This window comes from Ahaetulla prasina, chromosome 1 (genome assembly GCF_028640845.1).
Source record: "Ahaetulla prasina isolate Xishuangbanna chromosome 1, ASM2864084v1, whole genome shotgun sequence".
NCBI classification, from domain to species: Eukaryota; Metazoa; Chordata; class Lepidosauria; order Squamata; family Colubridae; genus Ahaetulla; species Ahaetulla prasina.
In genome coordinates, this window is record NC_080539.1 from 320,370,590 (window position 1) to 320,393,222 (window position 22,633).

Genomic DNA, 22,633 nt, shown 5'->3' on the forward strand with positions numbered 1-22,633 from the left:
AAGATGTTGAGTAACAGAATGCAAATGAAAATAAATGGACAATTTTATCCATGAAGAAATATAAGAACTGGAGTCACTGAAGGATCTTTTGGGGGATATATGCTTTTTAACTTGCTCATAAATGACCTTGATTTAGGAAAAAACATAATGAGATAGACACATTTTGTGGATTATACTAACTAAACGTTCAGCATGATGAAAATCAAAAGGATCTCCTTAAAATGGGCAAATGTCACCCAAAACACATGCTGTTCAGTGTTGTCATTAATCCTCAAATTCTCCCTAAAAGTGGTGTGAATATGATCAATAAGGTTGTTTTTGCCATTTCTTTAGGCCATTCCCTCATCTCATAACATAACATAACATAACATCAGAGTTGGAAGGGACCTTGGAGGCCTTCTAGTCCAACCCCCTGCCCAGGCAGGAAACCCTACACCATCTCAGTCAGATGGTTATCCAACATTTTCTTAAAAATTTCCAGTGTTGGAGCATTCACAACTTCTGAAGGCAAGTCGTTCCACTTATTAATTGTTATAACTGTCAGGAAATTTCTCCTTAGTTCTAAGTTGCTCCTCTCCTTGATCAGTTTCCACCCATTGCTTCTTGTTCTACCCTCAGGTGCTTTGGAGAACAGCCCAACTCCCTCTTCTTTGTGGCAGCCCCTGAGATATTGGAACACAGCTATCATGTCTCCCCTAGTCCTTCTTTTTGTTAAACTAGACATACCCAGTTCCTGCAACCGTTCTTCATATGTTTTAGCCTCCAGTCCCCTAATCATCTTTGTTGCTCTTCTCTGCACTCTTTCTAGAGTCTCAACATCTTTTTTACATCGTGGCGACCAAAACTGGATGCAATATTCCAAGTGTGGCCTTACCAAGGCATTATAAAGTGGCACTAACACTTCACGTGATCTTGATTCCTCTGTTTATGCAGCCCAGAACTGTGTTGGCTTTTTTAACAGCTGCTGCACACTGCTGGCTCATATCTAAATGGTTATCCACTAGGACTCCAAGATCCCTCTCACAGGTACTACTATTGATCAAGGTACCACATATACGGTACTGGTGCATTTTGTTTTTTTGGCCTAAATGTAGAACCTTACTTTTTTCACTTTGAATTTCATTTTGTTAGATAGCGCCCAATGTTCAAGTCTGTCAAGATCTTTCTGTAACTTGAGCCTATCTTCTGGAGTGTTGGCTATTCCTGCCAGCTTGGTGTCATCTGCAAATTTGATGAGTTCCCCATCTATCCCCTCGTCCAAGTCATTGATGAAGATGTTGAAGAGTACTGGGCCTAAAACAGAGCCTTGGGGTACTCCACTGCATACTTCCCTCCATGTGGATGTAGTTCATCCTTATCCAACAGATAAAGCAGATTAAAGTTGCTCCAGATTCAAAGCAGACTTTTCCACTTCTCCCAATATAGATACAGATGGTAGATACAGTACAGTCTAACATGCTTCATGATGGATATGGCTGAGGATGCAGTCAATGTGAGAGAATCCAACACCTACAGATTACTTTAGGCTGCTGTAGATGTGCCCCCTTCCATTCAGCTATATGTAGTCCTCGGCTTATGACCAAGTGAGCCCCAAATTCCATTGCTAAGCAAGGCAGCTGAGTTTTGCCCCATTTTGCAACCATTTTTACACAGTTATTAAGTGAATCATGGATTTGACTTTGCTTGTCGGAAGCCAACTGGAAAAGTTACAAATGATGACCAGATGAGCCTAGGACAGTTATAAAAACATGCCAGTTGCCAGGTGCCCAACTTTTGATCATACGGCCATGACGATGCACAAGGGTCATAAATGTGACAATCATAAGTCACTTTTTTCAGTGCCATTGTAACTTCAAAAAGTCTCTAAACAAATGGTTGTAAATCAAGGACTACTGTATTAAACCACGTGTATCAGGATAGTCCAGATCCTTGGTCCAAACAAAAGTGGCTGCCTGAATAATGCATGATCTGCACTTTCCAAAGTGCTTGTCAGGACCATATTTTTTATATCCAGATGTAGCACTGTTTTCAAATAATGTTAGACTTATTATTCTTACATTTAAAAAGGTATATTTAAAGCTATACTGGGGAGGTAATGGAATTGAATGATCGGCACTTTTCCCTGCAGGTTTTTTTTTTAAGGACACAATCATAAAAGTACTATTAAACCAAGTTTTAAAATCTTTTTGCCCAAACATGGAGGGGTTGAAAGAAAAAGAACCTGTGAAATACAGTAAGAGCTGTAGTTTATATATTTACTACTGACAATTTCTGATTAACCATTCAGTTTTAAACTTTATTCATGCCATAAAACATACATCTTTCTCCCCTCCCAATAATAACAGCAATACCAAAATATCCTCATATTTTAGCAATTGTTATTTACTTCCTTCCTAAATACTGTAAATTCACTGTGCAGCAGTCATGAGTCACTGAAAGCTCTTATCTTTGACTGAGACCTAGGGAATGATAGCAGTCCATTTTATACATGACTGCTTTCTTACTGTTTAAAATAAAAATGAAGAAAAAAATGAAGAAAAAGTATCAAGAAAAAAAATTAGCAGCGGGTTTGAGGTAGCGGATATTCTAAGATTGTAGCAACACAGCTTTACTATCAATCCAACTTACATGCCTAGGCAGACATATTTCAGGGGAATCTGTTAGTCCATGATTCTTTAGAGCTGGTGAGTGTGTGCAGATGCATCTTTCTTGTTCTCCACATTTGTTCTAGAATGGAGCTAGCTGTCCTTCCACTACACCACTGTTAAACTTACAAAAAAGGGAACGATTGCTGTGGCATATAACTGGGATAACTTACCCAGCTGGTAGCTTCTGTATGATAGGTAGCTGTGACTCTCTTTTTTCTGCACTGCTTATTCTTTTTGGAAGGGCACCTGCTGGAGGCTGAAAGGCACTTGCAAGGCCAGGAGGATGATATTCTTCTTCTGGAATCACCTCTTCACACCTGGATCCTCTGAAGCCTGAGCGGCAAATGCAAAGCTGGGGACGGCTACAGGATCCTTTATTCTCGCATGGAGGGTCACATACAGCTAAGGAAGTAAGGAGAAGAATGAATAGAAACAGACATCCACATTGTAATATGTCTGTATCACCCATACGTAGCAGTTATTTATCTGCTTTCATGAGGTAAAACAATGCAGTAAAGGTAAAAGTTCCCCTCACACATATGTGCTAGTCGTTCCTGACTCTAGGGGGCAGTGCTCATCTCTATTTCAAAGCTGAAGGGCCAGCTCTGTCCGAAGACATCTCTGTGGTCATGTGGCCGGCATGATTAAATGCCAAATGCGCACAGATCGCTGTCACCTTCCCACCAAAGGTGGTCCCTATTTTTCTACTTGCATTTTTTAAATGCTTTTGAACTGCTTGGTTGGCAGAAGCTGGGACAAGTAATGGGAGCTCACCCCATTACACGGCACTAGGGATTCGAACTGCTGAACTGCTGACCTTTCGATTGACAAGCTCAGCATCTTAGCCACTAAACCACCACGTCGCCTAAACAATGCAGACAACCTACAAAAAATTTAGTACTTTTTCAAAATGATCTGACTGCACAAATATTGCAAATAATATTGCATTTTTAACAGAAGACAATCCCTTTAGATTAATCCCACTTTAAGAAAAAATAATTTCCTTTGTATTGAGATAATCTGTGTTTACGTTTTTCACATAAAAAAATTTCTTCTTTGTTTACAATAAACTTTGGCTACTGTTCCATTCAAAGAAGGCCACTTGTCCCAAATCTAACAATTTAATATAAAAATTTAATTAAAAATGTCAAAACCTTTTATAAAAGATATTCCAAAAGTCATTTCAAGAATTTGCATACTCAATCCCTACTGCAGTAGGTAATATTTAAACTTAAGATTTAAGCATCCTTAGTTGAACAGATTTAGCCTTTCTTTTACCTGACATCTAAGCGAACCAAGAAGAAACTTGGGATATAGTCAGTGGAACCAAGTTGGACATATAAATGATTAGCTACTTGTTTAACAAAAGATTAAAAGGCAAAGAATTTCTTGGTCTTTAGGCTCTGCTAAAATTTATCATCTGTTTAGAAAAGACTTTTGTAGGATTTTAAAAGCACTCTTTTAATTAACTCAGGCAAACAGCATCCTCTATTTGAAATATCATTAACGCAGGGTGAATAGTTAGAAGCTGACATCTGAAATAGCATTTGTATTATTCCCAGAAATATTTCCCTAGTGAGAGAAAGAGGCTGATGTTTCTGGCCTTGTCTGTTGTTTATAAGCACTGTTCTGCTTCTGGGACAGTGAGACAATCCTTCACCTTTTATTAAAGAACACTGAGTCAGTTTTCTGGAACAATCACATTAGCAAGACAAAGATGGCTTTTAGTAAATAATGTACAGTTTTGTTGTCATTGAACAGCTAAGAATGTCCAAGTTCCCATTTTTCTTTTTGGCGCTATTAGCAAGTCATATTTCATAACATAAAGTATTATGTCTAAAGCACGCTGGGGAGCAATGTCCAATAAATTGGAAATTTTGACTTCTAGTTCTGGAAGTATAAGTCCTGAGTAATATTTCAAAAATGGAGATGGAGAACAGATATATTCACAACAAACATTGAAGTCTTCAAAATACCTTTGAAGGTATTTTGGTATTAACCACTCTGTGTGACCATTTTTTTATTAGGCAGGTCAATGGTTAAGACATCCAAGATGATCAATGTTTCATCAAAATGGAATTGGGAGATAGTCTCCTCAATGATATGTTGCCTGGGGGCTTTGAGTAGTGATATCAATGACACTACATCACAGATTTTTTAAAAAAAATCCAAGCAAAAAGTAGCATGACTAGTATTATGATAGATCGATCGTTGCTTAGTAGCAAAAAACAGGTCGGTAGCCACAATCTGCAACTGGTTTGCTTTCAACTAATACATAGCAGCTAGAAGTCCAAAACAAATGAACTGACCTGTGGGTTTTTTTTCTTTGCCAACAAGCAAGGAATATTATTATAAGCATTATAGTAATATCACTTACACAAGCCCCACCTTACAATCATTGTGACAACTGCAAGTAAAGGAAGGGTTCATGCACTAATATCATTACATGGTTAATTTTTTTAACATATTTCATGTGTAGGCTGTCCAATTCTATAACAACTTTAGACAAAAATAGAATAATTGCGAACAAGGTGCAAAAAAGGGCACAGACATTTGGGAAATAAAGATACCACTTTTTCTAAAAATAATTAGACAACCCATGACCCATTGGGTCATTCATCTTTCCACATAAAATATAGGCTTGCACCATTTCCCTCAGCCAGTCCTACCTCACCAGTAGACATCCCAGCCCCTCATTCGTCTCCACATATAAGCTTGCCCTCACAATCCTTGGGAGAGCCCTGCTGAATCCTTTTCCTCCTCCTTGGCTGGCTAGAGGAACTGCCTGTCACTTTGCTGGGGGAGGGAAAGCAAAGGGAACCAAGGAAAACTGCACCCACATTCCCCATCTTGTTATGTCAAGGGCCCCCACCCTCCAGAGAGGAAGCGGTAGCCAGCCTGTCTCACCAACAGGTCCCTTGTCCTTTCATAAAAGGACCATCACTGTTAAGAAGTTTCAAAAATTTTGGGCTCAGTTCCAATGCAACCAATGGTTGCCAATCAAGTCTTGCTGCCAACCAATTGGTGAAGAGTCAGAGGGAGGCAGGAAAAGAACAGGTATACCACTTGTATCAATCTAAAAGTTTCTGGGATGCATAGCTGGAAGGCATTGTGGCACTGAAGCAGCCACAATCTTCCCAAATTTCATTCTGACAGGAGTCATGGTCCCAACATTCTGTTAGCCCACCAATTTGAGTTTCTATGGTTCAATAATTGTTGCCCTACCTTTTCCAATTTCTCCCAATTGAAGATTATAAACAGATGCAAGGGTTTTAATACTATATAGATACAACCCACAGCAGCCACCCTAAGTTTCCATAACTTGTCCCACTTTGCTGCAGACAGCCTTGGAGAGAGAGAAGATAAAAGATAGGAATTCAAAAAATAGCTGTTAATTTGAAAGGCAATGGGAAAGGGAGGAAGTTAAAATTCCACTTAGATTTAGCTGAAACTGGAAGGTCAGTAAGAGAGGCAGGCTAACTACATTTAGAATTACCAGATATCTGAACAGGCAAAGGAGAACATTGACAATTTGATGGCAGGAAGGACATACTGGGTTTTGTTTGCTTGTTAGCATCCATGACAAATTGCAGAAAAAAAATTATTTAGGTCTACATGTATATGAAATTACTTTTTCCAAGATCAGAAACACTGGTTTTTTATTAGCAAAATTTTTCCAACAAATCTTTATTTTCAAGAACATAGTTATAACTACATTGAATTGATGATGATGCTTTTAAATTCCACCATAAAAATGTGAGTCATGTGACTTTTATGATTACAGTGATCATAGATGTGAATGTGCTGGATTGAAGCCAATTACTGGAATTAAGAAATAAATTAAATAATGCAATTCTTGCCTATTGAGTTTGTCAATGGACGAGGGAAAGAAAGATACAAACAATTTACAAGGTTGTAATACAGAAAAATTTGAATTGTCTACTGTTGTGAAAACAATCCAAAAAAGGAAAAGACACTCAAAAAAGCCAGACAATATTTGATTTTTATGACTATGCTTGTTGGACAGAAGACATGAGGATAAAAGACAGCATGTTCTTTCATCAAATGTCTGGTAATCCTAGCTTTTCAAACTTCCAACACATATAATTTGAACTTGTGGGTGATAGCTTGAACTTAAGAAAAGAATCAGATAAAAGTTTATCTGGTTAGTCTTAAAAACTCATTCCCATACTCTTCCATCTCGAGAAAACAGAATTTAACTGAACCATTTGAGAAAGTGGAGTGCCTAAGTATTTTATCAGGATTTTCTCAGCTGATTTAGTCAAAATTCTCCAAGTTGTAGATGCTTATGTTGGGGGAAAAGGCTTAAGATGTCCTAGAGTGCATTACCAAAGGCCACTGTGTACCAAAGGGAACATACTGCATACAGACTGAGGAACTTGAGGCAGTTTCTGGCAACAAAAGTTCTGCCTAAATTTTAAAAACTCTTATTCAGATATTTTATTTTACTGCTGAACTTCATTTACAGATGTTGCACCAGGGAATCTCAGCCGGCATTAAGAGAATTGGTTTTGGTAGAGTGGTTTGATGACATTTTAATGCATACATAACTGAGAAATACAATATGTCACATTCTTCCTTGAACAGTGGGGTTTTCTGCACAATCAAGTCTTTTTGTAGAAAACACACTGGAGACCTATCTCTGCGAGGAATCTTTTATCTGCAAATTTACAGATTGAGAAGGTAGTTGACAGATTTATAGCAAGAGTAACACTCCCCTCCCCTAATCATTTATTTTACCCAAAATCTCTTGGAAACTTTGACAGTCAAATCCAAACTGTCATTTTCAAGTCTTGCTCCTGCTTTTCTAGAATGTTGACTATTAGCATTTTAAGATAATTTAAATATTTATTTTTTATTTGAATTAGAGAAAAATTGAAATGAAAAAATGGTGGTTTTATATTTATATTGTTTTATATATGTTTGATGCATTTTTTTGGTCACATTTTAACTTGTCCAGTTATTCCCTTCCCCTTTTCCCCTTTATGTTAGTTTGCATTTTAATACTTGTTTGTGAAATATAATAAAATATTTGTAAAAATACTTTTCTTGCTCCTGCTTTCCACATTTGGAAAGCAATTTGGGTGCAATTCAAGGTGTTGGTCATCACCTTTAAAGCGCTCCATGGCACAGGACCGGGTTACTTACGGGACTGCCTACTGCCACCTATAGTCTCCCATCGGCCTGTGCGCTCCCATAGGGAGGGCCTCCTCAGGGTGCCGTCAGTCAAACAATGCCGACTGGCAGCCCCCAGGGGAAGGGCCTTCTCTGTGGGGGCTCCAGCCCTATGGAATGAGTTGCCTCCGGGGTTGCGTCAACTCCCCAACCTCTGGTCCTTTAAACGCGAGCTCAAGACTTTCTTATTCCACCGTGCGGAACTAGCTTGAGGAAATTTTAAGTGGGGTTTTAGGATTCTTTTACTTTAGTTTTAATTTTAATTGGCCATTTTATAATCAATTTTTTAATATGCTTTTTAATTTTGTCTATGTGCATGTTGTTTTTACTTGGCTGTGCACCGCCCTGAATCCTTCGGGAGAAGGGCGGTATAAAAATCTAATAAATAAATAAATAATAAATAAATAAAATTTGGACTGTGCAAGTCAACTGCATAGAACAGGGGTCTGCAAACTTGGCTCTTTTAAGGCTTGTGGACTTCAGGTGGTTGAGGAACTCTGGGAGTTGAAGTCCACAAGTCTTAAAAGAGCCAAGTTTGCAGACCTCTGGCATAGAATATTGACTCATCCAGAGCAGGAACTGACCAAATAAAGCAGCAGAACAGAAATATCCAAATTAACAATATACGCTAGCACAGAACCCAGCCATTTCAGATGATCAAAGCTTCTTGATCATTTGCAGTGTAACAAAGTCTGGTTTTGGAAGTTCTTCCAAACATAGCAACAGATATTACCTCATATTTGCTCTTAAGTATGCTTACGAATCCTCAATGTATACTTTAGTAAAGCATTTTCAGAGTTCCTCCTATAGTTTCATCATGTGCTTTACAACCTGGAGTTTCTAAGTTCCTGAAACAAATAATTTCTAAATCAAGTCCTTGATTATATTTCACAGTCACTCTCTCAGAATGCAGTTTCCTCATTTTTTCCTCCTGCTTGTGATGTTTCAGTGGCAAAGAATCATTATTATCACTACAGGTAGTCCTCGACTTGTAACAACTGTCTTGCTCAGCCACAGAAATTTTGGGCTCAGTTGTGTTTGTAAGTCAAGGAGTATAGTGAGTTCTGAAATAGCATTTCATTTTTAAAAATAAATAATTTTGCTTAGAAAACAAATCAAACACAGATATAGGATGAGGAAAAGGATATATGACTTGGCAATAGATTAATAAAATATAAAGTAAAACAATAACAAAGAAAAGACAGTAGTTAAAATTTAAAAATATTGCAGTAGAATTAACAGACTTATTAAAAATATCTAAGAACAAATCAAGACTCCAACAATTATTGTATATACTGAGGTAAACAAAAATAATTTGGCGTATAGGTAATTCTCAAACAAAAATGAAGACCAGAATTTCAGCTGTTAAGCAAAGTAGTTGTTAAGCAAGACATCATGTGACCACTTTGTTCAATGACTGCAATCCCAGCATTCCCAATGGAGATCATTAAGCAACACTGCAGGTCAATAAGAAGATGGAGTCCTGGGTAAAGAGTGTAGAGCTACCTCAAAGGGGTGGAGGAGGTTTTTCAAGGCCCAGTGCAGGCCATGTGTGAATTGAGGGATACTGCAGAGTTGTGTAAAACTGCCATGGCCTGAGAAGTTTTGACCTGCTCCCCACCAGGCCTGCTCCCCGCTAGACCCAGGAGACCTCAGCCTGCTCCCTCACCTGGCCTGGGAGGCTTTGGTATTCACGCGGTGTAATTTGGAAAAGGAAATTTATGAAGCACCAAGAGAATGGGGCCTGGTTTTAAGAAGACCCCAGTAAAAAGGCTGTGCCGCATAGGATGGAGGATTAATAGCTGGAGAAGAATGCTGAAGGTAAGAGGGGTGCTCAGAAAAATCAGAAATAAGCAACCATTTAGAAACTCTAGCTCATACCATGCTTTCTTCTGGTACTTATATCTTAGCTTATAGTGACCAGATTTTAACATTGGTAAAGTGGGACACCATTGACGGGGGGGCGGGGGGTTCTAATTTTTTTACTACCGGTTCTGTGGGTGTGGCTTGTTTGGTGGGTGTGGCTTGTGGTCATGTGACTGGGTGGGTGTGGCCAACTTGATGTCACTCACGTCAAAGGTTAGGGTGCCTGGCCTCTCCTCGCCTCAATTTGTATCCATCCATCCATCCATCCATCCATCCATCCATCTTCTATCTGTCTGTGTCTGTGTCTGTCTGTCTGTCTGTCTGTCTGTCTATCTATCTATCTAATGTCTGTCTATCAATCATCTATCTATCTATCCATCCATCTATCTATCTATCATCTATCTTTCTATCTATCTTTCTATCTATTATCTATCATCTATCATCTATCTATCTTTCTATCTTTCTATCTTTCTATTATCTATCTATCTAGCTATCTTGCTATCTTGCTATCTTGCTATTTATCTATCTTTCTATCTATCATATGTCTGCCTAACAATCATCTATCTATCTCTCTTTCTATCATCTATCCATCCATCTTCTTTGTCTGCCTCTGTCTATCTATATTTCTATCATCTATCCATCCATCCATCCATCCATCTTCTGTCTGTCTCTCTCTCTCTCTCTCTCTAATCTGTCAAATTTGTCATCTGTCAATCTTATCATCTGTCAGTATCTGTCTGTCAGTCAGTCTGTCAGTCTGTCTACCAATCCTTCCTTCCTTCCATCCACCCACCCATCCATCCATCCATCCATCCATCCATCATCCATCATCTGGTAGCCTTAAAACTAAATACAGGTATATGTATGTGATCCCAAGAGTTGGCCCTGCCTACAGGTATCTCTGTCTTGAAACTTCTCCTTAAATCTGAACTGCCTAACTATGCTTGACGGTCCCTTTACAGCAGTGCCCAGTTCTCCCCGCCCTGCCCCACCCCACCCCGCCCCGCAAAACGCAAAGTGCTTCCTTGTTCCACAAGTTGACGACGACTCAAAAAAAAAACCAACCCCAAGAACGTGCTGACGTTGTTGCAGTCTAATAAACTTTTCGCGGCTTTGCCTCCCTTCCCTTCTACAGCGCAGTGATCAGAGGCGGCGTAAGACAAGCACGGCCACCCTCAAAACCCCCCTCCCCCAAAAAAGATCTCTCTCTCCATTTGCTCAGAGTGAGACGCTGCCTCCCTTCTGCCGGCTCCTTCCTCTTGCAAGAGGGGGACTCTCCAGGTTGCCCTCCTCCCTCCATCCTTCCATCCCTCGAAGCCCTCTTCCCTTGGCTCCCGGCTGCTTCCTCGAGGAAGGTGCCTTTTCCCTGGGCAGAGTTGGCTTTGCAGAGCCGGCCTCCGGGCGAGCCCTCCAGAGGGTTCAGCTGGAGTGGCTGGAATGGGGGGCGGCCGGAGAAACGGTCCTGATGTGCTCCCCACCTGCCCTGGTGGGGACGGGGTCTTCACATGCATCCTGCCCACCCTTCCCCTCCTTTCTTCCAACTCCTCGCCGCTCCCTTGGAAGGAATCTTGGGGGCTCCTCTGCCTCCCCGCTCGCCCCAGGTTTGCCAAGGCAGCGTCGGAAGAGGCAAAGTGGAGCCCAAATTGACCGCGTGAAAACTGCCTCCTGGTCAGCCAAGGACCCTTGCTTGCTCTCGCTCTCGCTCTCCTGGGTGGGGGGAGATTCGGCTCTGCTAATGCACCCTCACCTCTTCGGCGTCTCCGCAGGAAGTCTCAATCGGGACTTTTTCAGAACGCCGTGGGACGCGGGACAAATTTTTTAAAAATGGGACTGTCCCACCAAAAGCGGGACGTCTGGTCACTATATCTTAGCTACTTCTATCTTCTATTCTTTTTTTATCATCTGTTTTATAAATCTATTCCCTGAAGTCATGTGCTGAGAGAACTAACTGCGACAGGGATCAGCTAATCAGCTAGGAACTATTTTCTGAAATTATTTCATAAGAACTGTACACCAAGCCCTGAATCTTCTTTCTTATTGATGATAAGGAGCTGGGTTCATTTTCCCCAGGTAGGTAATCTTCAATTATCCTGCTGCACCGGTTGGAGGGATTGGGAGTGGGAGGCACTGTTTATCGGTGGTTCTCCTCCTATCTCTCCGATCGGTCGCAGACAGTGTTGACAGGGGGGCAGAGGTCGGCCCCGAGGTGCCTCACTTGTGGGGTGCCGCAGGGGTCGATTCTCTCGCCCCTTCTGTTCAACATCTATATGAAGCCATTGGGTGAGATCATCAGTGGCTTCGGTGTGAGGTACCAGCTGTACGCTGATGATACTCAGTTGTACTTTTCCACAACGGGCCACCCCAACGAAGCTATCGAAGTGCTGTCCCGGTGTCTGGAGGCCGTACGGGTCTGGATGGGGAGAAACAGGCTCAAGCTCAATCCCTCCAAGACAGAATGGCTGTGGATGCCGGCATCCCGGTACAGTCAGCTACGTCCGCGGCTGACTGTTGGAGGCAAGTCATTGGCCCCGATGGAGAGGGTGCGCAACTTGGGCGTCCTCCTGGATGGACAGCTGTCATTTGAAGATCATTTGACGGCCGTCTCCAGGAGAGCTTTTTACCAGGTTCGCCTGGTTCGCCAGTTGCGCCCCTTTCTAGACCGGGATGCCCTATGCACGGTCACTCACACTCTCGTGACGTCTCGCACAGGGCCTTCTCTGTGGGGGCTCCCACCCCCTGGAACGAGCTTCCCCCAGGACTTCGTCAACTTCCGGACCTCCGAACCTTTCGCCGCGAGCTTAAAACTCATCTATTCATCTGAGCAGGACTGGACTAGATTTTAGATTTTAAATTTAAACTGGTTTTAATGGGTTTTATTATGTATACTGTTATTTTTAATTATTCGGCTATTTAGAATAAGTTTTTTAATTTGATGTTTTATTTTGTATTTATATGTATTTTTATCTGCCTGTAAACCGCCCTGAGTCCCTAGGGAGATAGGGCGGTATAAAAATACGAAGAATAAATAAATAAATAAATAAATAAATAAATAAATTATCCTCTGGCAGCTCTGTTGTAATTTGAAGCAGTTGTTAAGTGAGAAATCATATGACCATTACTGTGCTTTCCTTTCCCCCCTCCCCCTCCCTTTGGAATACTCCCAAGTGGGCAGAGCAATAGCAATAGCACTTAGACTTATATACTACTTCACAGTGCTTTACAGTCCTCTCTAAGTGGTTTACAGAGTCAGCCTATTGCCCCCAACAATCTGGATCCTCATTTTACCAGCCTCAGAAGGATGGAAGGCTGAGTCAACCTCAAGCCACTGAGAATCAAATTGCTGAACTGCTGGCAGCCAGCAGTCCGCAGAATTAGTCTGCAATAGGTTCTCTCGTGACGTCCCTTGGTTCTCCGAGGAGCTGAGGGGGATGAAATGCCGGAGAAGACGCCTAGAGAGCTCCTGGAGGTCTAGCCGTTTAGAGGCTGATCGGACACTAGTTAGGTCCTATACTAGGACCTACCTAGTGGCACTGAGGGAAGCGAGGCGCTACGCCTCCCTCATTGCGCCGGCAGATAACCGCCCAGCCGCCCTGTTTGGGTGACCCGCCCTCCTTCACCAGGGGAGCGGGATGACCCGCTGCAGGACGTGCTGAGGAGTTTAACGTTATCTATACGATAAAATCGCTCAGCTTCGAGACGGTTTAGACCAAACTTGCGGTGATTCAGATGAGGCGCCTGAGGGTGGTCTTGGTGATATTTTCTGGGATGAGTTTGACCCTGTGGCTCCGAGGACATGGACAGGTTGTTGGGTAGGCTGAATGCCACCACGTGTTTATTGGACCCGTGCCCTCCTGGCTGGTGCTGGCCACCAGGAGGTGACACGAGGCTGGCTCCAGGCGACACGAGTGCCTCCTTGTTGGAGGGAGTCTTCCGCCGCCTTGAAAGAGGCGGTGGTGAGGCCCTCCTCAAGAAGCCTCCTGACCCGCTGTTTTAGGTAATTATCGTCGGTCTCCAACCCGCCGCGGCGAAGGTTGTTGAGAGTATGGTGGCATATCAGTTTCTACACCTGGATGAAACTGTCTATCTAGACCTGCTCCAGTCCGGTTTCCGCCCGGTTACAGCACGGAGACGGCTTTGGTCGCAGGATGATCTCTGGAGGGCCAGGGATAGGGGTTGCTCCTCTGTCCTGGTCCTATTAGACCTCTCAGTGGCTTTCGATACCATCGACCATCCTGCTGCGCCGGTTGGGGGGATTGGGAGTGGGAGGCACCGTTTATCGGTGGTTCTCCTCCTATCTCTCCGACTGGTCGCAGACGGTGTTGACAGGGGGCAGAGGTCGGCCCGAGGCGCCTCACTTGTGGGTGCCGCAGGGCCGATCCTCTCGCCTTCTGTTCAACATCTATATGAAGCCGCTGGGTGAGATCATCAGTGGCTTCGTGTGAGGTACCAGCTGTACGCTGATGACACCCAGCTGTATTTTCCACACCGGCCACCCCAATGAAGCTATCAAGTGCTGTCCCGGTGTGTGGAAGCCGTCCGGGCCTGGATGGGGAGAAACAGGCTCAAGCTCAATCCCTCCAAGACAGAGTGGCTGTGGATGCCGGCATCCCGGTACAGTCAGCTGAGTCCTCAGCTGACTGTTGGGGGCGAGTCACTGGCCCCGATGGAGAGGGTGCGCAACTTGGGCGTTCTCCTGGATGAACGGCTGTCTTTTGAAGACCATTTGACGGCCGTCTCCAGGAGAGCTTTCCACCAGGTTCGCCTGGTGTCCCAGTTGCGCCCCTTTCTAGGCTGGGGTGCCTTATGCACGGTCACTCACGCCCTCGTGACGCCTCGCCTGGATTACTGCAATGCTCTCTACATGGGGCTCCTTGAGGGGCATCCGGAGGCTTCAGTTAGTCCAGAATGCGGCTGCTGGTGATAGAGGAGCCCTCGTGGCTCCCGTGTGACACCTATCCTGCGCAGACTGCACTGGCTACCTGTGGCCTTCCGGGTGCGCTTCAAGGTGCTGGTGACAATCTTTAAAGCGCTCCATGGCATAGGGCCGGGCTATTTACGGGACCGCCTACTGCTACCGAATGCTTCTCACCGACCCGTGCGCTCTCACAGGGAGGGACTCCTCAGGGTGCCATCAGTTAGGCGGTGCCGTCTGGCGACACCCAGGGGAAGGGCCTTCTCTGTGGGGGCTCCCACCCTCTGGAACGAACTCCCTCCAGGACTTCGTCAACTTCCGGACCTCCGAACCTTTCGTCGCGAGCTTAAAACACACCTATTCATCTGGATGGATGGATTGGATTGGACTGGATTAGATTTTAAAAAATTGGTTTTAAGGGGTTTTTATTATTTATATTGTTTTAAAAATTAGGCTATAGAATAAGTTTTTTAATTGTTGTTTTTAATCTGTATTTATATGTGTTTTAACTGCCTGTGAACCGCCCTGAGTCCTTAGGGAGATAGGGCGGTATATAAATATAAATAAATAAAATATAAATATAAATAAATAAATATTGCATTTTAACCACTGTGCCATTATGGCTCTATATATTGAGCACCTGCTGGTGTTCCTGCCTATAACTGACAGAACTAATCAGTTTCATGCTTTCGTTTGCCTTTGCCTCTTAACCACTCCTCTACAGGTTGGAAGGCTCACCAGGGTACTGGAATAATTAGCAAGAAGAGAATTAATGTTTGTATTTATTTGTATTGAAAAGGAAGGGATTACAAGAGAGTAAACAGCCATAAAATGGCATACAATGGGGAATAGACATCAAAAGGAATTTGGGGGCACCAGCAGCCCAAAATGCATTACAAAACAGCTTGGTTATGTCCCATTGCGTGCCTACTTGGTGTCTTTTAATTCTTTCCCCTCCAATATCTCTGCTCTGTGAGGGGAAGGGAGAAAAAAACAGGTCAGGCATAGGAGAGTTTGCCTACAGAGATTGGTTGAGGTTTTATTTCTCTTCCCTCCCCCTTAATTTAAGCAATTTCTCTGTTTTATGCGGGGGAGTAGGAAGTGGGAGGAAAAAGTTTCAGCCTTAAGTATTCATGGCTCATTCATGTGGTTCTGGACACAAAACTACAAAGTTTCCAAACAGTAGTTACTGCCAGCAACCAAGTAAGCCAAAATCAGGAAGAACTGCTAACAATCTTTTAACTTCTTACCAAGAGGATGAATCACAGCAACACAGTTATAACATTGAGAAAAAATAGCTGGAAAAATCTCATTTTCTATTTTCCTAGGCCAAAATAAACAACAACAACAACAACCCCAAGAAGTCAACTGTAAGTCCTGGGAGTCCTTGACTGAACTTAATATATCTTTTAATGGTGATTTTTCTCAACCCATTGAAATAATATGAATCTTGCAATGGAGCTTCCCAATTGGTTTAATATACCGTCATTTTGTTGGTTCAATTCATTGCCCACCTTTCTACTCAAGCACTCAAGATCTCCAAGGATTTAGCCATAATAAGACCACCGTACATTAATGATCATCCCTGACATAGTTTACATAGAGGGATAGAGGCAGTGGTTGGATTCAGCCAGTTTGCACCACACTGGGAGAACCGGTTGTTAATTTTCTGAACAGATTGGTGAACTGGTTGTTGGAAGAAATTATTAGGGCAGAGAACCAGTTGTTAAATTATTTGAATCCCACCATTGGCTAGAAGTACTGAGTATAAGATATAGAGCTTATATGGCAAAAAGTCCCAACAGATTTCTATCCCTCAGTAGAATTCCTGGGGGACCCACAGAAATTTAGAAAGAGCTGACTGTCCCTTTTTCCCCATTTCCAGAACTCATAGGCTTCATTCACTTTTCCCTTGGTACTTGAAGGAAAGGAGAGATCCCAGTTTAACACATGACTGTCTCACTCCCATTCCAAAAGTCCTATGTAAAAAAGATTCTGGACATCAACTCTCTTCAGGGACTCTTTAGTCTGATCCCATCAGAAGACATCAACTGCTGCTTTTATCAGCTCCTGCCAGAACCATTAGCACAGCATATTCACATGGACAATTGCACTCACTGCTATCCTTTTCTCTCAAGAATTACTGAAACAGAGGGACCCCAGGGAGTTTGATTATTTAACAGGTAAGCTGTTTGTGCTAGACAAATATTATACAGGAAGACATATTTGGCAATGCTGTAAATGCATCACGTATTTAGTTTGTATCAACAAGGATTATTTGGGAATGAGGCTTTCAAATAATTTTCTGGTTTCATTACCCACTGCTGTAAGTCATTAGTGAGGCAATGTTAGTGTCTCTCATTTTCCATTTCCATTTCATTTTCACATTAGTTGAAGCATTTGCTTTTCTGAAGGTCAAGTGAAAATTTATATACAAACCATTATAATTCTATAGATATTTTGCACAAACACCTTTCCCGCATATGCCGTAGTATATTTTGTACATTTATTTCCCCCAATGTATATTTCTGTATACACTATTTGTTCAAAGAACCATGCCACAAATTTCACTTCAATTCCTATACATTTGAAAAATAGAAGTTTACTCAGTTTCCATAAAATTACAATATTCTCTCTGTTCCTTAAGCAGTATGCCAGGCACTGTCCTGGTGGGAAATCTCAAGCCTTAATTGCTAATTATAAAGGATCAACCAATAACAATTTCTAATCTGACTATAGTTCCCCCAATCCCCTGTACTGCCTATAACTTGTTTCCTAATCTCCTGAAAATAACATTCAGGAGCAGCCTTGCCAGGAAGGATAAGAGCCCATTCTCCCACCTTTCCCTGGATACGTTGTTAATTCTTGCACTCCTACTTGTAAAAGGTGGAATTGACAATTCTCTGGCATAAGCATTGGCACATCCAGGTTAACAGCAGGATTGGAACAAGTGGAAGACTTTAACCAGCCAAGATTTTGAGAAGCAAGAGCTAGGAAGAAACACAGTTCAAAAAAGATTATGAAAAGACAAAAGGAGAAAGAATGATGAAATCAGAGAATAAAAGAAAAAGAATATAGTTAACTGTAAGCTCTTATTACTTCAAGCAGCAAGCACAGTAACCCTCACTCTAGTTCATTGAATAGTTAAATATAGACAAAAGTCAAATAGGCCCCTTTATAATTTAAGTTCCTGTACTTTCTTCTTCCTTTAGGTCCACATTGGAAAATTACAAAGCAATGTTTCCATTAAACCATGGAAAAGGCAGAGAAATGAAGTCCCATAATTAATTACTACAGTTATAAGGAAAAATCACTCTACACTGTATTGACAAAAGAGAATCAACTTTTTCATCTTAGTATACAATCCAAATTCTCATCTAGCCATATTTCTGCTAAGTTTGAGCTAGAGAGCTTGGCACCTGCTGTAATACTTCAAAGAGTTTATATTTGAGGTGTCTTGGGAAGCAGTTAGAGTCTTTAAGGAATATTTATTTATGCAACTTTATAAATTTAGTAAAAACAAATTGTCATTTGTACTATATATGTGGAATAAATAATATTTCAAAGTCTATATTACAGCAACACCTTTATTAAGCCAACTCAAATTCTGAAAATAGCAGGCAAGCTTTTCAATTATTCAGAACATACCTGCAACTTTGTCCCACTTCTCATTTTAAGATCATGATGAAAATCGTTACCTCAGGCTTTGATATTAAAAGTTTCTCTGTCATTTTAATGCTTTGTTGAACATGTTGCTTATTTAGAATTTTTGTAGAACTTTAAAAGCTTGTTACACTGTTTACAGTATTAATTTTAATTTGGTCAAATAAAAATATTAACAGTGGACTGAACAAATGGGATTAATTTTTCATGAAGTCAAAAGAACAATGTAGAGACATGCATGATAGTGATATATCAAAGAGTATAACTGAAAGAGTGATTAGATGGACTTGTGAGATTCTTAAGTGAAGTAGAAATGTTTAAAGAACAAAAGCTGATGTACACATAATTGTCTGAATAAGTTATGGATAGATGGAATCAATATGGTCTGCAAGGGGAGAATAATGGAAAGAGGGAATATCCTTCAGGAACAGAAGGAAGAACTGCTACCAAAACAATGATCAGATGAAGGAACTCAAGTCCAGAGCAGAACTGCAATCTAAAAAACAACTCAGATAAGACCACACCAAGTTCTCATGAAGATAAAGTGGGATGGGAGAGCACATTTAGACTTGCAAGATTTTGTTACATTAATAACATAATAAAAGTATACGGGTCTGCAAGACCTGGTTTTTTAGTTTGGTCTGACATATAGAGAGGTATGAACAAATATAGTGACTATGACTTGGCATATTTTATAATAAACATAGATAGCCAAATCTACAGACAACTACAACTCATTAGACATACCTGAGGATCCCAAATAATACAACTAAAATGAATGAATATTAGTTTCTTCCCATCCATCCCCCAAATTTGAACAATCACAGTAACATCTATAATATCATTAGAGTTGCTTAGACATGTATTTATTCACCGGCATGAAAACTGGTAAGACACTTTATCAGTGTTAGGTGTATTTTGTTCACAAGGTTTTACCTGTATTTCTTATCAACTCAAGATCAGCAATAACAATAGAATTTATAAGTGGTGGGGTTTAAGTAATTTAACAACTGGTTCTCTGACCTAATAATTTCTTCCAACAACCAGTTTGCCAAACTGCTCAGAAAGTTAACAACCAGTTCTCTCAAAGTGGTGCAAACTGGCTGAATCCCACCACTGAATTTATATATCAAATGCAAAAATATGCCTTCATGATGCAATTGTTTGGTCTCAACACATTGGTTGTTCATGAACTCAAACATAAGTAATCCATGTCTCAAGCATGGAAACTCAAAATTGGAGACAGGAAAGAACTAGCATTTCATGTATTTTCCCCCTCATTCCTCCTCAACAAAGCAGTATGATTGGAGCATCCTGATAAATATGATAATATTTATAAATATGATAAATATGATCATAAATATGATCAGCATCCTGATCCACATAGAGATATGCTATGTTCCTTCTTGCTTCAAACGCTCTACCATCATCCCAGTGCCGAAGAAGCCCACTATCAAGGAACTGAATGACTACAGACCAGTTGCTTTAACATCTGTAGTCATGAAAGCCTTTGAAACATCTGTAGTCATGAAAGCCTTTCCTACTTGAAAACCCTATATAAATCTATATTTATATAATCTATATAAATCTATATTTACAGGTAGTTAACTGTTATTTCTTTCGCTGAGCTGAAAGAAAAAGTAATACAAAAACTTCAGAAGTCTCAGCCTGGACTGGAGATCGTAGTTGTTCTGGCTTATTACACTGCTGAGAACTATGGCCTTTGCAAGCAGAGAGTGCTGGCTAGAAACACTAGAGAAATCAAGTGCTTCTTTACTGTTCCACTGTGACTTAGAGGACTGCTGAGTGTGGGAAGTTAAAAACATGACTGGATGCAGAGATTAGAACAATGAACTAATAATGGACAAGTTGCTCTGATTTGCAGTGTAATTAACTGCATCCCCAATTCTACTCCATATGGTTAATGATTTCATCTGCATCTCCTTATGGGCCTATTTCCTTGTAAATCACACCATACTTTCCCCTTCCTGATTAATATAGCAGGAGTAAATGGCCTAGCAGGAGGTTCTAGTTTACAAGATCCCATGTTTAAAGCTTAAAAAGGAATAGGTGAAGTAATAACCTAAGAGGTGGAAAAAGATTCCATAGGGAGCGTCTAATGGAAGCTACAAAGTGGATATTTAGCACCATTCAGCTTTAGAGTAAGCCCTCTAGACTGAACCTCTTTAAGAGTTCAATCCTTGGAAAGTAATTGCCTGACAAGTAAAAAAATAGTTTTATTTTATCCCCTGTGGTCTGAGTCATGAAAAATGGCTTATCATATTGCTGCTTCACTATTTTCACTGATTTTAATGTGATAATTGTTAATTGTGCACTTGTTATGGAGCTAATTAGAATCATACCTTTATTGAAAAACTGTTGATATGACTGCATCCTCCTTCACATAAACTATATTATTATTTTTATTTTGTCACACATGCATAAGCATGAAATAATTATACAGTATATAAGCATACATATAAGTATGAGTATGTAATAACTATATTAACTGGATATAACAAAAGGAAACAATAGGACAGGAACGGTAGGCACGCTTGTGCTCTTATGCACGCCCCTTACAGACCTCTTAGAAATGGGGTGAGGTCAATAATAGACAGTTTTTGCTGGAAGCTTTGGGGATTTTGGGAAGAGACCACAGAGTCAGGTAGTTTATTCCAAGTATTAACAACTCTGTTACTGAAGTCATATCTTCTGCAATCAAGACTGGAGCGGTTAACATTAAACTTAAATCTGTTGTGTGCTTGTGTATTGTTGCAATTGAAGCTGAAGTAGTCTTCGACAGGAAGAACATTGTAATAGATGATTCTATGAATTAAACTCAGGTCATGTCGAAGGTGACATAGTTCTAAATTTTCTAAACCCAGGATTTCAAGTCTGGTGGCATAAGGTATTTTGTTGTATTCAGAGGAGTGGAGAACTCTTCTTGTAAAATATTTCTGGACACATTCAATTGTATTGATGTCAGAAATGTGGTATGGGTTCCAGACAATCGAGCTGTATTCAAGAATAGGTCTAGCAAATGTTTTATATGCTCTAGTTAGTAGTGTAATGTTTTTGGAGAAGAAGCTATGCAAGATTAGGTTTACAACTCTTAGAGCCTTTTTTGCTATGAAGTTGCAGTGGGCTTTGGCACTTAGGTCATTTGATATGAAAACTCCAAGGTCTTTAACAGGGTGGGGGTCATCTGTAAGGTAGTGTCCATCAAGCTTGTACTTAGTGTTTAGGTTCTTTTTTCCAATATGTAAGACTGAGCATTTCCTGGTTGAGATTTGGAGTTGCTAAAGTCAAGGTTTGAAGTGTAGTTGCATTGTTGGTGGTGTTAAATAGTTTGACATCGTCAGCAAAGAGAACACAATTACTTGTGACATGGTCACAGAGATCATTAATGTATAATATGAAGAGTGTTGGTCCAAGAACGCTGCCTTGGGGAACGTTACTTTTGACAGGAACAGGATTTGATAGAGCATTGCCAATTTTGACCACTTGTCTGTTTGATAGGAAAGCTGTTATCCAATTGTGGAGGGGTCCTGAAATGCCTTAAGATTTTAGTTTTAGGAGAAGTTTATCATGTACTGCTGAGTTAAAAGCTTTACAGAAGTCTATGTTAATTGCATCTATTGCTTTGCCCTAATCAAGATTTGTAGTCCATATGTTTTTGCAGTGAAGAAGTTGTAAGTTACAGGATAGATTTTTTCTGAAACCAAATTGTTTATTAGAGAGTAGGTTGGTTGTTTCTAGCTGGAGGGTAATGGATTGGTTGATGATAGATTCCATTACTTTGCAGGTGACGCAGCATAGAGAGATTGGTCTGTAATTTTCAACTAGGCTGGGGTCTCCTTTTTTGAGGACAGGGATGACTGTGGCTAGTGACCAAAGTTTGGGAAGGGAACTGGTCGTGAAAGCTTTTTCAAAGATTATGCTTAGAGGTTCTGCTATATTAGTGGAAAGTTTTTTTAAGAAGTATGCACATAGTCCATCAGGTCCAATAGATAGGGATGGTTTCAGTTTGCGAAGAGCTTTTTCAACATTATCTTCTGTGAAGTCTATACATGTTAGGTCATTGTACTCATTGTTGGTACGATTGGGGAATGTCGGGTATGAGCCATTACTGTTAACAAAGACTGAGCCAAAGAATGTGTTAAAGAGGTTTGCTTTAATTGTTTCATCATTATATTCTTTGCCGTTAGATTCTTTTAGTGGTGGGATGGATCTCGAGTCTTTAAGTTTGTTGTTCACAAAATTATAAAAAGCACGATTGGAATTTGTGCGCAGAAGGTCTTCTTCTTGCTTGGTGTGGTAATTTGTGCATTCAGTTTTTATTTGGTTG

The 22,633-nt window shown here is 40.8% G+C and overlaps 1 protein-coding gene across 1 annotated transcript in view; it reads right to left on the minus strand.

The window, feature by feature from the left end:
- Positions 1 to 22,633, minus strand: part of LTBP2 (latent transforming growth factor beta binding protein 2) — a 132,586-nt gene that overhangs the window by 95,245 nt on the left and 14,708 nt on the right. The window contains exon 3 of the mRNA XM_058162351.1: positions 2,819 to 3,050. Within this exon, the coding sequence (XP_058018334.1) occupies positions 2,819 to 3,050 (232 nt within the window). The remainder of the gene's footprint in view (positions 1 to 2,818; positions 3,051 to 22,633) is intronic.